The 17,330-nt window shown below is 38.1% G+C and overlaps 1 protein-coding gene across 16 annotated transcripts in view; it reads right to left on the bottom strand.

Moving 5' to 3' along the window:
- LOC129577281 (uncharacterized) overlaps window positions 1-17,330 on the bottom strand; it is a 100,616-nt gene that overhangs the window by 16,560 nt on the left and 66,726 nt on the right. For all 16 annotated transcript variants that reach the window (XM_055464036.1, XM_055464044.1, XM_055464050.1 and 13 more), the window contains 5 exons: window positions 14,712-14,828; window positions 8,926-9,171; window positions 8,300-8,458; window positions 7,883-8,011; window positions 7,346-7,492 (listed from right to left, as the gene is read on the bottom strand). In XM_055464036.1, the coding sequence (XP_055320011.1) occupies window positions 7,346-7,492; window positions 7,883-8,011; window positions 8,300-8,458; window positions 8,926-9,171; window positions 14,712-14,828 (798 nt within the window). The remainder of the gene's footprint in view (window positions 1-7,345; window positions 7,493-7,882; window positions 8,012-8,299; window positions 8,459-8,925; window positions 9,172-14,711; window positions 14,829-17,330) is intronic.

Raw genomic sequence — 17,330 nt, 5'->3', positions numbered from 1 at the left:
CATTTATCACTTTGATTTTGTGCGCGATTCGAAGTAAACGTAATTATTATACCGTCAAATTTATCGTCTAAAATCCACGGTTTATTTGATTTTAAATTCATAAATCTCTGTATAAAATATGTTGTTTTTGGTTATTTGGCCTTTTATATTGTGCTTTGTTGTTACGAAAAAGCAACAACAAAAAATGCGAATAGCGTTTGCTTTCGGTTTAACAGCGAGTTTGTTGTGCGTTTAATTTATCCGTTGCAATCGAGTGAGAGATTGTATGTCAAAAATGTGTGTTAATTTGTGCACTAGTTGCTTATTATTGCTTGGTTTGGCATCGTTCCGATTGCCTTTGCCTTTGCCTTTTTTTATTACAAACAAATGAAATAAAACACGTAGACACGTCGTTCGCCCGATATGACTCAGAGTCTCGTAAGAGAGGAACACAGACACGGAATGTCGTTGCTTTGCATCAATAAAGATGCCGTTAATGATGTGTGCAATGCTCTACTGCGAGTGAAAGATATGTACACACTCTCCAGCTTGTTTATCTGCTTGAATCTGTTTGCTATTTTCCAAACGTTCTATCCCACTCTTAAATACACACCGCGGCGCGCAGTGGATGACACAAGTTCGCATGGAATATATGTAGGTTTTTTTAATATTTTATATGTAGCGTTGTATCGCTTTTTCCCGTTTTCTTTTATTCACAGTCTCTGTTATTCGCGTATTCCGTTTATCTGTCCTTTCACGGAAATTACACAAACAGAAGAAGTAATCATAATCATGAATAGAGTGTCAAATGCACGTCTGTTAAAATGAATAGAAAGAACGATTTAAAAAAAGAACAGGGAATTTTTCCGCTTCTCTTCTCAACAATTGTTGTATTCATGCACAATGAATGTGTATATTTATGCATACGAAACGAATTTCACAGCCACTATATTATTTTTTCGTTTTTTTTATTTTCTTTGTATGTTTTTTTTTGGTTTAATTTTTGATATATAATCATTGCAATGGAAATTGAGTTTTTGATGACACTTTTTTCGGCAAAAATGTTGTTGCCGTCTATTTTTGGTGTGCAAGAAAGTTTGTTGTCCTTGACTAAATTAAAACTGACATCACATACGACATTTTGGACTCGAAGCACTCGTTAAATTTAAAGAGTTCAACCACAATAAACTGGAGAAAACTAAGAAAAAAATAGAGAAACACCACAACGACGATGAGCTTTAGAATTCTGAGCGAACACAAATTGCACTTAACTATTAGGAGCTCACAGCACGCACTGTATTAAATTACCGTTACCATTAACAGTCGACAACAATAACAAGAGCAACTAAAAACTATTTCAACGCTTTTGGCCAATAAAATTGAGTTCACACTATGTTGCAAGCCACAAAGCACACACAGAGCGCGCACATACCAACTCTTGCTCAAAGTTCACAGCTGTGTGGCGCGTGGTGTGGTGTGGTGTATGTATGCTGTGTGTTTGGGGCTGGCGAAACGAACAAACGAACGCAACCGACCAACCGAGCGGCGAAACGATTCAGAGAATAGGCAGAAAAAATAGAGAGAAAATGAGAAAGTGAGAGAGGAGTGTGTGTGTGAAAGAAAAAATTCAAACCCGAAGAAGAAGAAGAAGAATGTGAAGCCAGCAGCCAGAGTGAGTTTATGAAAATACTGCACCCATGAACGAATGAATGAATTATGTTGAGATTGATTAAAAATCTAAGTACATATCACTAGCAGCAGATGGTATATCGTATGAGTAGTGCCGATGGAAAGCCTACAAAATATGTGTAATGACAACAGCAACAAAATCGCACACACTTTGGCTGAAGATGATGCTGATGCTGGCGATACTGGCGATGATGACGATGATATTCACTCTCCCTTTGTTGCTCAATCACCCTACGTTGCTCTTTGCTTTGCTGTAAATTTTTATCGCTTCATGTGTGTGTTCCGTTCTGTTGTTATATGTTCTTGCCTCAGTTTCTTCGCAATTTGAAACTATCCCACTTGCTTGGCTTGCTTGTTCGCGCTCACAGCTCTTACATTTGAATTTCTCGTTAAACACATTGACTCCTCTGATGCGGAAATGAACGAACGATGAATTTGAATTGCTTAGACGGTGGTGTGAGCTGCATGTACTATAAATACTGTGTACACCGTTCTCACGATGCGGACTACATGAAAGTTTTATCGTGTTATTTGAGCTTTGGAACAGGAGCTTGCAATTATTTTCCCCGCTTCGTTCCCACTCTACTCGCTCTTCTTCTTCCTAGCTTTTTCTTCGATTTGTTTGTTCCTGGCACACGCCAAGAGATATGTGTGTGGATGCGATGCGACGCAAGTGGTTGAGAAGGCGCTAACGGTATTCTACACACGGTTCTCGCAATAATAATAACAACAAAAACAGCAGCAGCAGCAGCAGCAGCAGCAGCAGCAGCAGCAGTAGCAAGAGCAGTAGTACACAAACCACCAGAATTGGAATGCATTTGGGCAAACGATTGTGAGAAGAAGAAAAATGCAACAACAACGAACGAGAGCTGAGGCATGAGTTTGGCAGAGCATGCGAGCTTCTGTTCGTCATTTTAGAAACGGGCGATCATCAATTTTCACAGTAACCTATATATTTCTCTCCCGCTCGCGGTGTGTGCTCTATATTTCGATCCGTTGGTATGCGTTGTTGTTCGCCACCGCGAAATGTAACGTATTTTTTGTGTTTTCAATTTGAATTATTTAAAATTCAGTCTGTGTATTTTTTCAAATTCGATGCACGGGTGTTTTCTTTACACACAAAAACCAATAAATCTGCCATTCGTAAATAGCCGCCGTATTTTTCTCTCTCTCACACCATAAAGATTGCAATCATCGGTTCAAAATTCGGATTTGTATGCAAATTTGACGGATTTAACGATTGTACGTTTTTTTTTGTACCGTCGTTAGTTCAAAATCAGCAGCAGCAACAACACAACATAAGCTTGGGAACTATGCCAAAATCCGCATCGGATTATCGAATTTGTAGATTCCCTTACTTTTTCTACGTGGATTTTGAATATAACAAATATCTTATTGCATTGTCACACTGATTTAATTGTATTTTGATTCGGGGCGGAGGGAAGGGTGAAATTTCAACACCGAATTGAATTTATCGCTTCGCTATTCGGATTGGCCCAACAATATGTTCAGATGATACACACGTGTATGCAGTACAAATTGTTCGAATTGTGTTTAGTATTGTGACGCTTTCAATAAAAATAAAATATAAAACAAACCGAAAGAAAGCCCCATCAAGAAATCACACACAGATATATTTTGTGTTGTTTTTACAAAAAACAAAACACACAAGCACTCATACACACACAAAACACTAGACAACAATTATGATTTATTGTTTGGCGCTCTAGTGTCAGAGTCGAGACGATGAGTGCCAAAAGCGATTTCGCCTCGAAACGTCAGTTTTATTTACTTTTTTCCCGTTCGGTTTTTGCCGAGTGAGAGCGACACAGAAGAATTACTATATCTCTACCTATCTATATATGTATATTGATTTTCGAGCGCGCGGTAATTGGCAACAAGAAACAGCTGCAATTTCAGTCAAATTTATCACATTCTACACCGTTGATGTAATAATTTGTTGCTGATGTTGCTTTGATTTACGAAATCGTTCTTCTATTACTATTTGTTTATTATTTATTTATTTATTTTATTTTTCATTAAACAATTTTCCTATCTAGTTCTCTTTCTCGGGTGATGGTAATCTTATGACTTAACTGGATTGTGGTGTGACTGATTGCGAATGCTATTCTGCATGCGAAACGTGCAATATTTTCGGTGGACGTTGATAATAAATGTAGTATGTGTATGTGGTGTATATAGTGTGCGCTCTTTCTATCCGTTCCAAATGTGTCCATCGCGTTCAGTTCCATTTTCTCGCACACAGCATAAATCGGTTAATGTAGAATGTGTGGTGATGAGAGACAGAATGTTTTTCTGGCATTATTCTGGCCCAGGCAATGACAGGCAAAGGGATGAATGAGTCAGCAATATGATATTTCCACATACAGATTGCTCACTTTGGCAGGCGGGAGGATACGAACAAGCAGGCGAGCGAGTGAACGAATGAGCTTTTCACTGTGCCAAAGCGTGCACGACGCGAGATTCGAGCAATTCAGCTGATTATTGCCAATGTATATATGGCACAAAACTGTGGTGTGTGAGGAGTAGCAGTCACAGCAACAATTGCCAAACATCATGTGCTTGTGCACGCATTGTGGCACAACCGACTTTTTAAATGGAGAAATGCCGTACAAAACACTTTACTCCTACAACATACAGTGTGTAAACACACAAACACACACAGCATAACCCACAAACACACACAGCATAACTCACAAACACACACAGCATAACGTGCGCCTCTGCTCTGCTCTGCTCTGCTCAATAGAATCCGACAACGAACGTTTCGTTTACATTTTCTGCCTTCGGGACGAGAATATTGTTGAAAGCTTTCAAATGGATGAATTCGACGTTGCTGAAGCACACGCTTCACTGGAGCGGACACATTGCCATGGAAAATAGAGCAAATTTTGTGGAATCGATTGTGCGCCAGCGTCAATTTCGCTTGTGAGCCAAATGTATATGTCTGAATGTGATGCTTTCTCATTTTTGCGCCTATTCATCTATGGAATAAAAATCGTTGTACGAAACCGTTCCATCCAGTGCAGTTGTGATTTGTTTTTGGGATTCTAGATGATATTCATACCTGAAAGCGTGCATTCGCATACACATACACACAACGACGACGACGACCACAACACAGTCCGTAACGCAGATGGAAAATGTATACATATTTGCTAACATCCAATCTACTTCAATTCGGGTTTTGCTGCTGGCGTTGGTTTTAGTAGGTGCTTTTATTGTTCCACTGCTGTAGCCTGAACTTTAAATTGGCCGTAATATTGTAAACAGCGGAAAATGCACAAAATTGAGCTTGTGAATGGCCTTATTTTCATCGTCATCATTCTTGAAGCAAACAAACTGCTTCCTATCCACCAACAAATATGCAAATGCATCGGCTGCACCACGTGTTTGCCGTACATGTGCGTGTTGATCACACAATCCATTCGATTCTGTGGATTGCTAATGACCAATCAACGGTTATGTTTATTGGGCCCGCATCTAATTGCCATCAACACTTGAGAGGAGGGAAATCCTCAATTTCACGATCAGCGCTTATCACGAGACAATCATCCATTCGAATCAATAGTCACACAACCACCAGAGAGCAAACACGCTCGTTCAGCAGATGTCTTTATTTTGATTTTCATTTTTATGTCAACCTATTTGTTAGTTTTGTTTACGTTGCAGCAATGTAAATTCCACCAATATTGACATATCCACATATTCTGGTGAGGATTATGTGCTATATGATTATGACCCAATGCGGTCGAAGAGAACACATAAACACACATGGAAAGTGTGAGTGATGGAATGAGAGTGAAACACAGAGAAAGAGTGGGCGAGAGAACGTTCGGTATGGTCTCTCACTCTCTCTCTCTCTCTCTCTCTCTCTCTCTCTCTCTCTCTCTCTCTCTTACGTATATATTTATTTTTCAACACAATTTGTGGAGTCAACGGAAATTTCGAGCATTTGCTCGAAAGTGAAAGTCAAGAATGCGGACAAAATAAGCGAACAAACTCATAAATTGTGCATGTTTCCTTGAAACTTCGAAACGAGTAGAAGAACGGCGAGAGAAAATAAAAATGATAAATTTATGCAGCGTCACTTACATGCTGTAGGATATTATGGCTATTTTGGCAATCGAGTGAAACAAGCATTAAATACATTGTAACGAAGGAGTGAATGGGAACAATTGAACGAAATAAAGACAGAGATGGAAAATTGTGAATCATAAAACCTTCAATGAACCTCACAAATCAATTGAACGTTGTTGTTTTTATGGAATATTCGATGAGGCAAACGAAGAGAAGATTGATTGTGCAAATTTTGTGCAATGGTGTTTGCTTGTGGCCGATGATCAATAAAAATACGCGTGCATATTGATATTTCACATAAAATATAGTCATAACGAATACGATCTTCGTTTTTTTGGGGGTAATGGAAACGGCATTAACGGTGTGAACAATAGCGGCAATAACCAGGCATTTGTTTGATTGTTCACATGGAGCACATGGCCGCTCACATGGAATGAGTTTTATGTGCATGTAGATAATTCAAACCATATGTCGTTTGTCGTTTCGATGTACTGTATTCATTCGCAATTTATGCTTTGTTACATTTTAGTTGAGAGACGAATTGAGATTATAGTTTACTGCTTGTTTGCTATGAACCACATTACTATGACCAAACCGGAACTCTATTGCAATCGAAACGAAATTGAATAGGTACGAATAAAAAGCAACTTAAAATGTTTCTCTTCCTTCATCAATGTGAAGCATGCATTCTTCGAGACACACAATCGCACCGTTTGTTTGAAATACACACTCGCACATGTTCGCAGAGGTAAAACGGTAAGAAAGGAAACAACGGTAAGAAAATGGATTTTGAAACTTTATCACCATATATTATTCACCAGAATAAAATCTCATCCATCGAAAGGCGCACGCACTCTCACAACAATATGGCAACATATTGTTCGATGCTCATAATGTGCCATTACGAAAGAGGGATTGAGAGGAGACGGCACACGACCGATGAATGATGACACACATAGAGAAAGAAAATCAGATTGGAAATGAAAAGGTTAAGCACTCTTGCTGTGCATACGAAAGCTCACTAATTTAATTGAGTTTTGATTGCATTTTATCATCCAGTAGTACTTTTATGTAACCCTTTTTTGGTACCTATTTTCGGCATAACTCCTACAACCACTACACCTAGTGTAGTCTGTGCTGCTGTATTTTTGTGCGCATTTCGGATTTAAGAATGAAAAGCAAAAAAAGAGGAACAAGAGAAGAGAAGTTGTCGTAAATCAATTTCGGCTATTTGTAGCTGAAATTGTATCAAGAGAAAAAGACGTCAAACGGCCGACCTTCCTCCAAACGAGAACTACTTCAAACTTGTACGACATTTGACTTTTCATGTTTCACTCTTACGTACGTATGTTCGTTGCTCGAAATCGCTTTTCATTCCAGTTCAACTCCGACTTTCACAAACGGTAAAATTGGCAATGATAACACGAGTATAACAACAGTGAGCCCGCGTCGTAGGCGCAATGGCAACTTAAAAGCACCGGGCATAACATTCGAAAATGTGTTCATGGTATATATATGGTATGTATGTGTTTTGTCTTCTTCTGTTTTGTTTCGTTCCCTTTTGGTAAGCACTTACCTGAGCCCGTAGTGCTGCCAAATGCAATCGTTTTGTCTGCAAATCGAATTTCTTCATTGAAATATCCTCCTGCAGTTCACTTGATTTGTTGAACAGTTGACTTTCAAGTACACGAATTTGCGCCCGAATTAAAGACTCCAATGACTCCTATGTGTAGTGATGTTAATTTTAGATTTTGCAGCAGCACCACCACCACCACCACCATCCAGAGAATTGGAATGCGAGAAAAGATGAGAAAAAAATAGAAAAAGTGTGTGAGAGAGAGAGAGAGAGAGAGAGAGAGAGAGAGACAAGCCAAATGTGATGGCTAAAACCGAAAATGGATATCGATTTCAATATAATTGAAAACACAGATTCGACTCCGTTTGCATATTTTCTCCGTGTGAAAATGTGCCATACACACATACATACATGTATTTTCACAGATAACTATTTGATATACCCACCACATTCAACTAAACATATTTTGGGAATTTAGAAAAGCACACAACACTAAATTGAAAACGGTATTGTACGGTAAAATAAAATGATTGTCACCTGCAGCTGTTTGATTTGTGTTTCAATTTCAATGGTTTCTCTTTTAAGTGCGTCTACTGAAGGACGGATTTGAATTGATGCATTTCGGTCTACAATAAGCTCATTTCTAAATGGAATTGGTGACTGGTCCTACACAACAACGAACAAAAAGATATTTTTTTTCTGTTGCAATAAATATAAAAAGTGACACACCGAAACATTTTAAATTGTGTTACGTTGGTCATTCATCATTCAATTTTTTTTTTTCGGTTTCATTTCGATTTTCCGTACATTGGGTTGGCGCGGCCGTGTCATTTTCTCTTATTCAGCAATTATTCATCTAACTCAAACCCAACCGCCATCGAAATTGCTCCAAAGGATGAATGTTACGTTAGATTGAAAACACAATTCAAATGGGGACAAACATTGGGCGCTTACCTCATCAACTTCATTGACTGGTGCAGCATATGACTTTTTAGGAACTTTTGGTGGCGATTCGGGCTGTAGAATTTTCACAAAACTGGTCAAATCCTGTTGTGGTGATATGCCTTTGCATTGATTTGTCAAACTATCATAACGTTTTAATTGATCATTGGCCTGAAAATGTCAACCACACAAATAAATTATCGTTCAAGATTAAATAAAATATAATATTGATAGGATGAGGTCGTTACTAATTTTTGTGGATTATTTAATTGTATTCAAAATAAATTTTAACCATAAAATACGTATGAAATGCAGAAGCGACGACTCGTGGATAAAATTTTGAACAAAAATGCATCGAATCATTATTTCCAAGCTGGAACTGGATATATGATTGTCAGTTATATCGGAGTCTTGCGCATGAATGCACTACTATTAATAGCCATCCATTTGTTCTTTTTGTTTTTTTTTTTTTATTGCTTGATGAGATATTGGTTTGACACTCTTTTTTGGAGGTTTCCATTTCAATCCACCAGTGGAGAGAGCTCTTTTTGAGTGGTCCGCACAACATATTTATGGAAAACTGGAATTGATGACAGAAAAACAAGAGAAAGAGGAAAAAAATATGGATTTATTATTACCTTTGCCGAAATGATGTCGGCTCCATTGAAAATCGCCTCGGACACAATTCCGCACAAATCACTGTAAATGTCCTCAAGTTCTTGCATCAACTGCGGTACCGTGTCGATGTTATACCATTCGAGCATTGCGTTCGTGGTGTGCAGCTGTTGAACGTATGTATTATGCGAATCGATGTAATTAGTAAGCGTTTGTTGGCTAGGCTGTTGACGATGTGCCATAAAACAATGCTTATAATCCATGCGACACTAAAAAAACATGCCGAAATTATTTGTTTGTTGGTTGTTGTTTTTCGTCAGTGGCGGAGGCGTCATGAAGTCATGATATATATGAAAAATAAATGAAGATTAATGCACGGTTTTTATTAAAATTGATCGTAACTAAAAGCTTATATACAGATTTTTCGTGTGAATATATTTTTCGACCTAATTTTGATGGTGCGACGATGATTTTGGCCATATTCAATTAAACTATTTCGTTATTTTGAATATGATCGAAAGAATTCCGTAGTCATTATTTTTGCAGAGAGGGAAAAGAAAACTTTTTTTCTACGTGACCTAAGCACGTTTCATTTTGAAGCTTCTTTCCATAATTTTTTTTCCATTTCAAACACAACAATATTCAACGTATTGGCATAACCGACAGAAAAATACCATTATATTTTCCACCCTTCAAATAAATTTTCCAACTTTTGCAGACAGCCACTTCATCCTATTCAACAAAACTGGTTTGCATGTAATTGAAGCTGGCGTATAACTTATATCACGATATCTTATAGGATTTAAAAGTTGAAATATATTATTTTCGACTGAAAAATGGTGTGTTTTTTTTTGCGTTTGGTTGGGTTTGTGTTGGTAGAAAATCGAAATCTACTGGAATTTCACTGCCAAACTGACAAAGAAATCGTAATTTTTCTTCGTGGTCAATCAAACCGTAATGTGTGAAATCGATTCGTGATTAAGCGGAAGTAAACAAAATCAACCGGGTTCGTGGTCGAAGTGTTGGTGTGAGATAAGAGTGCCATTGTGGCTCGACAAGTGCATTCGATTCATTCGATTCGAACGATATTCATTAGAATAATTTAGTCGTCGACGAAAGTTTGAGCTTGATTGTGTTGTTTCGATAAGGGCGGTTGAAGTTTTCTAATTATCATTTAAGCACTTCTTGGTCATGGATTTTTTTTCCACTCTCAATCGCCAGTTCGCATTGAGGCCGAATGTATTTGTCAGGTTGGTGATGCCTACAGGCATTAATGAATGGAGATTGAGTGGATGAGGGAAAGAGAGGGCAACCGCACTTCTTATCTCTTTCACACTCTAGTGTATGACAATTTCCTCGCTTCTATGTTTCTCGTTTCTCGTTTCTTCTTCCTTTTACGCTTTTCGCCTTTTTGACGATTCTCTCATCCGCTTTGATATCCACTTCTCTCGATTGTTTTGCACTTTTCCGATTGTGCCTATCTTCCAAAACACGGATGTTCATCACTGATAATAGAATAAAAACTTGAAAGTTGTTCGGTTCTTAATATGGCCGAGCAAAACATCTGCCCCACCGATCGGTCTTTTGATGAAAATCCGTATTTTCTCCGAAAAGAATTTTTATCCGAAAAGAAAAACCCATGGTCATAATTCATTGCAAAGAGTGTGCGAAAACTGCGTAACAACAACGAATCATTCCCAATGGAATTTCGTGACGCACTTCAGACCTATAGACCATTGAATTGGTTTGGACGAGCAAAAGTTACACAATTCAAGTAATTCACAATTTGATCGGTGAAACTCTGTGTTTCGACCAATATTACCCTTCCACACCGATTCATACACATCAAAATGAAATCCAAATCTGAACGAACGACCATCTTTGGTCAAAACGAATGGCGAAAGTACTTGTGGTTTCAAAGTTTCCAAAAAGTGTCTGCAAGTTGGAGCACTGATTTCACTTTGAAAGCCAACTCAAATTGCCGATAGCGGTTCAGATGACGTCAACGCGCAGCAACGTTAACTGTTATTCATTCTATTTGTTTTGGCATGTTGCAAGGTGCTTTTGAGCTTTTAGCCATTGATTTGAACCAACTTCAATGCACCAGTAGTAGACCGAATGTCTTCGAATCAATTATACATTCAACAAACTATTGCGTTCAATTTTATGAAACTTCAAAAAAACACGTAAATCATCATCAGCAAATACAAGCGAGAAATTTGTGTTACACTTGTACGTGTGAGGTTGTTTCTGTGCCGTGAAAATGCATCACGTTTCACATGTGGCCACTATTAAAAGAGAAACACATAAAAATGTGTGTGTAAAACACATCGTGGTGCGTCGCGTTCTCAACGATGGATGCTACGTGCACAAATAGACCAGCACGAAATTGAAATGCTTGTGTGCGCTCCGCAAAGCACAGCATTACGAAATATTGTTAATGCTTCATCCAAGAAAACCAGTACTCACTTCACAAAATTACTCAAAGTTGACAGCAAAATCATTGCAATTTATCACATGCGTTTACTTGACGACTACGATGACGATGACAACGACAGCATTTACATTTCTTTTGTTTGGCTTTGGATATTTTTACTTTGGCAAATGAATTCTTCTTCTACGGTTTTTTTTTTATCGTCTTGGTAGTTGTGTTGTGTTCAGATGATTTTGAGGGATTTATGATGACACATGATCATTTTTTTTCTTTCATCTTCTCATCTCATTTCATGTTCGTAGCTCAAGGCAACGAAAGCAAACCCGAAAAAGAAAACAATTCATTTTGATTATGTCTTAGTATAAAAAAACAAAATTTCATTGAAAATTAATTTTTTTCCCTTCTTTTCGGCATGAATAGAGAATCATCTGCTTTTCGAGAAATAATCCAACTGCGTCGATTTGAATTTGATTTCGTGCGGAATAATGAAAGATGTAGAACAGAGGAGATGTGGAGGAGATGGAGATGGAGAAGAAGAAGAAGAAGGAAATGGAACCAAGTTGGTTCAACCAACCACATTTAATAAATAGGCATCGGTGTGTGGTCTTGCAATAACAATAAAAAGTTTGATCGATGACAAAATATCTTGTCTTTTGGTAGACTAATCGCATTAAAGGAATGCGAGCACACAAAACATGTGACGTGCGTTGCACACACAAAATGAAAACCAGAAATGCCATATGCCAACCAGGCAAAGAGCCAGCAGCATTGTTGTCGAAAAGTCGCCACACTCGCACAAATAAACACAATCGACGATTGTACATTTAATGCTAATACAAAGTAATATCTTTTTGGCGAATAATGAACGGAAAAGCAATATGCACGAGACAAAGCGAATAATTTTCGTTGACAAATAGCAAATAAAATAACAAGTTAATAAGGCAAGTTTTCTCATTTTATCCAGACAGATTTTGCTGAGTGCAAAGTGAATGAACAAGTTTGGTTGGTGGATGGATGTATGCGATGCTGCTTTCTGATAAGAGCTGAGACGGTTAAATGGAAACTAACGGAGTGGGAGAGAGAGAAAGACAACACGGTGGCAAAAGTTGTGTAATGAAGACATGGAGTAGCGTGTTTAACTGATAAACCAACTGCAACACACCAATTGCGAAATCAACAGTGTGAGAAGAAAGTGCTGCGCCGTTGAACACCCTGGTGCTGGTGGAGAGGATTGGAAATGAAGTTTTGTAACATACGTTTCTGCGGTCATATAAATGGTGACAATAATTAGAGTGCGTACAATTCAAAGCTCGAGTAACAGTCGCAATTCGACCTGTCGCCAATAAATTGTACACATCAAATGCAATGTATGGGACAAAGAACGAAACGAAAAAATAAATGAAAATATCACTTCGGTTCACATAAAAATCCGTTAAGAGTTGGTTGCAATTTTGTTTGGATAAAATTGGCCACATGGACATTGACTTTTTGCAATGTATGTCTCTGCATCACGTGGCAAGTTCAATGAATGTTGCGAACGAGCTGAGTATGCATTTGCATATAGTCGGCAAACTTTTTTCCACGCTATCACCTCCCGCCTCTTTCTCCCTTCCATCCATTTCACACTTGGGAATTACAAATTTCGTTTTAAGCACGAATTACGCAAAAGAGCATGCATTAAAACCTTTTGAGCAATGGGGAGAAATAGAACGAGGCACAGAGACCAAATGAGTCTAATATGGGCAAATATTGTCGCATATCGCGTCGTTACTAATGGAATTGATAATTAGACTGGAATAAAAGAGAATGCGTGAGTAAGTGCGAGATGCGAAAAAATTTATATGATGACGATGTACTTGATGACTTGCCATTTGTTTTATTCATTCGGCTCGAGCAAATCCCAAATTGTAAATTTTGTTCCATTATTATTCTTTCTTTTTTTACTGTTGTTTTGTTTTTTTTTCTTTTCATTCGCTCTTTCGCCCCTCCTGATTCATTTCGCATATATGAAGCGGCAAAAGTGTGAGCGGAACAGAACATGTTTGGCACAGCCAAAAAAAACTCCGCGCCTCTTTCGAGCGGGACAGGGTGTATGCAAATTAATCGACATGGATTTAACGACGATGTGGAGCGCGTACTCGTCGCTTTCAATTCATTCACTCGAAAAATACGTTTGTTGATTCATTCGCCTTTGAAATTGGTTGTGTATACACAACAACAACGAGAACAACAACAACGTCAGCGCACAGCTTTTTACTATGGCTTTAAAAAGTTTTCTCGACCGGGCTTGGCTACGGAATCAATGGAAAGCAGGCAGTCATGGTGCGTGCCTTTTCTTGAATTTGTTTGTTGCACACATATACTGACGCTCTTCTTTTTCTCTCTTTCGTCGCTTCAAATAATTAGACTGGTATTTACTGGTCGGTTCAGTTGGTGTGTTGTATGGAAATTGCTACTTTTCCGCACGGTTAGCAAAATCAAATTCCAATTGGTCGGATGCAATGGTCGATGGAGCTCAGAGAACGACGCAGACAAAAATGAAGACAAACCAAAGAGAAAGGAAAGAAAGAAAGCAAAAACTTTTGTCAAAAAACAAACAAACATATAGAACGAACACGATCCAAAATGAATGAACTTCGAATCGAATTGTGGCTGGTCGGGTATCAATTTTCCCTTTTTTATTTAAACAGCACGAAAAACAACATTAAATGGAAGCCGCTCGCATTGGCTCGGTTTGCTGTATTTGTTTTCGTTTAGGGTTACAATTTTCATTAAACAACGAAAGACTTCTTTTCTCTCTCACTCACTCTCTCTCTCTCTCTCTGCAATTGGTTTCAAGGCATTTCTCTCTCCCCTCCTCTCTCTCGCTTCCTCCATTTGGCTAATGGCTCACACTTTTTGGCTCTATGTCATTGTAGTCGGTCTCTCGTTCTCAAAGCGAACAACTTTCGTCGGACAATAAAGAAATTCCAAACTTTTCTGTTCGCTCAAACCAAACGAACAACCTAATAGCAACTAAGCGGAGAAACATATTTTAATCGTATGATCCAGACGTTGAAATTGCGTTCAATTGAACATTCTCAATGGTTTGTAAATGGTTCTCTGGAATGTATTCAATTGGTGGTTTAATTCGTCGTCGTCGTCGTCTTCTACTTTTTTTGCGTGTAATGCTGTCAAATCGAAACAGCAGACGATTGAAATATGAGGTAATTGTCCTTTTTGGCATATTCTCTTGATAAATTTCATTGACCTTAATCTTATCTCAAATAGCATACCATCATTTATGAACACCGACTGCATCTCTATACTATATTTATCGGTACCATTCGGTTTTTTTCTCTTTCTATTTTGTTTATTTTGTTAGCGTTTGCATACCTGCGCCAATTTTTCTTCAGTCTTTGCGATGATCACGTCAAACGATTCTCGATGAGTGAAAACTTTTTTGCTTTGAACTTTGCGATGAAACGTTTTCGCCAAAATCGGTTCGGATACCTGGAAAGAGAAAACAACAACTCAGTATTAATTTCTATTCATCGACCGAACTTTCGGATAAATTATGAATTTTCGATATGTATCATTTGTTTATTGTTCTGTCTCAATTTGATGGCGTGTTTATTCATCATTTTTAACTTGCTCAATTCGGTGCTTCGGGAAAAACAATGTGTCATGATATTGTTTGGCTTTACATTGTTTTTTTCTTCATTATTCAAACGATTTCAATTCGAAAATATGGATTCAGTGTTTTACATTCGAAATCAAACATTTTCCACGTCAAAAGCCACATACGAATAAAATACTCGGTAAATTTATTTCAATTGAAGTTCATATGCACGAAAAAAATCGCTTACCCTGTGTGCATGTTCTTATTTTTATATATTACATGATTTCCGAAAGGCAAACAGTGCCGATGTGAAAGTCGAAGAAGTATCATCATTAGGAAAGTTTGAAGAGTTTTTTTTGCCAGGATGAAATCGATAACATTGTTAATTTGCATGTTTCCCATCAAAGAATGAGTCGCTCCAAATGCTTTGAGAAAAGTTCGTCGTAACGAAGTAAAATCATTTATTGTTGGGTTGCAAAACGTATAGACTCTCTTTAGCCCGGAGATTTACAAGTACAGATTTCGGCAAGAAGATTCCGTCAGTCGGCGGATTTGCACATTATTCACATTGATAGCAATTTCGCACATGATTTTGATGTCGTTCGTGTCGCTCCCTCTCACAGATGCTGTGGATGTATGCCATTGTTCAAAAATGAATCGATTTGACAATTGTGACACGTAATACAATCGGTAAATAAAAATCGATGCTCGTGTGTATGTGTGTGTGTGTGTGCTTTTGTACGGCGCGTATCGTTCTCTGGGCAGAAAATGAAAACAGTAACGAAACAGGCAGCCGAACATGTACCATGTGAGATAACACGAAGTCACAATGTGTCAATCTTTTAACATTGCAGTGGAATTGTTCGACGCAAAACGAAACAAAAACTAAGCCGAAAAAAATTCACACACTAGCGGTGCTCATGTACATCTTTTGTACATGTGACAACGTCAATATTATTATGAGTGGAAGCGAGATGACGAAAGAAAAAACGCACACCAGGCGAGGGAAAAAATAACATTTGGTGAAAATGCGTCACATACGAACACGCATTCCACAATGGAGTCTATTTACACATCCGCGTGCGAATCAATTATGTAGGATTTCGATTGGTTTTTTTTTCCATTTGCAGTAGACAAAAAAGCAATCACAATAATAATCACAATATTCGTTGAATGAATCGAATTTCGTATTCGGCATCAGTCGTATTGTGTTTGATAGTTTCGACAAGAGACGTGATGAACAACAACAAAAGCGAAAATCGTTTATCTCATTCCAGCCGAATGGCAATGGTGCGCGAACTGCAAGTTTTGCGGGCACAATATCGCGGCACAAATGGAATGCACGGCACATTTTAGCCGAACCGGGCCTATTTATGTTTACATTCCATGCGATGCTTTGCGTTGCGAGTATTTGCCGTATTTTTCAGTCGGCTAATTGCAAAGATCAGATTTCCATAAAGCAATTAAACTCGTTTTTTTTTTCTGTCGTTGTTGCTAAATTGTCTTTTCAGACACCGACGATTGCATTGTGATGCAAATCAGCTGTGATTCTTCTGGAATCCAGAATCTGGATACTCTGATGCGGAAGAAAAAAACCTCAAGCAAATTCGCAATTCGACGTCAAACCAACTCTTGGTTTTATCATTGTAAATAGAATGAATTTGATAAAATTATGGCATGGTTTCCTATTCTCTCTGTACACATTAATTTAAAATGGTTTCGAATTAATTTCCATGCCGTCGAATTTAATGGGTGGCTCGAGGAAACGACAGAATGGAAAATACAAAACCGTAATTTTTCACGGCATTCAAACCGTTCTATTCGCTTGTGTTATTCAGGAAGTGGTGAGCAGCTGGAATGATATTCTCTATTCTAAACATTTTTGCGGGCAAGCGAGCGGACCAGCGGGTGTTTTTAGAGGTGTTTTTGGTCAGTTTGGTGTTTGCAGTCGAGATGGTTAGTGTGGGTGAGATATTGAAAGCCAACTTTCATTCCGAGCCAAATTGTTCGACAGTATAATATCCAAACTATGCCGCAGCCATTAGATAGAGAAATTCGGATGCCATGATAGGTGCATGACAAATGGATGGGAAATGTAAATTTCAAATGCTTTAAATTACTTTCAAACCGGTGAAAAGTAAAAAAAAATGTAAATTCATCTCAGCGCACATATCCGTAGAAATCGAATAACTATTGGATTGTAATGTGAAAGCTTTTAATGTCAATTTGCTTCGCGGAGCACATCAAATCGACTTAATAAATGACGGCCTGAGAAGAAAAACCTTTCCTACAAAACCTGTGCGTAGAACCCAAACACAGAAATTTTTTAGTCAAAAGGCGAACAGCAAATTTGCGAGCGCAAAAACCTAATATATTTACAGCGAGCGCAAAAG

The sequence above is a fragment of the Sitodiplosis mosellana genome, unplaced genomic scaffold (assembly GCF_009176505.1).
Source record: "Sitodiplosis mosellana isolate CC-2019 unplaced genomic scaffold, AAFC_SMos_1.0 Smas_scaffold_6197, whole genome shotgun sequence".
Taxonomy (NCBI): domain Eukaryota; kingdom Metazoa; phylum Arthropoda; class Insecta; order Diptera; family Cecidomyiidae; genus Sitodiplosis; species Sitodiplosis mosellana.
This window is presented reverse-complemented; position numbering and strand designations above follow the sequence as displayed.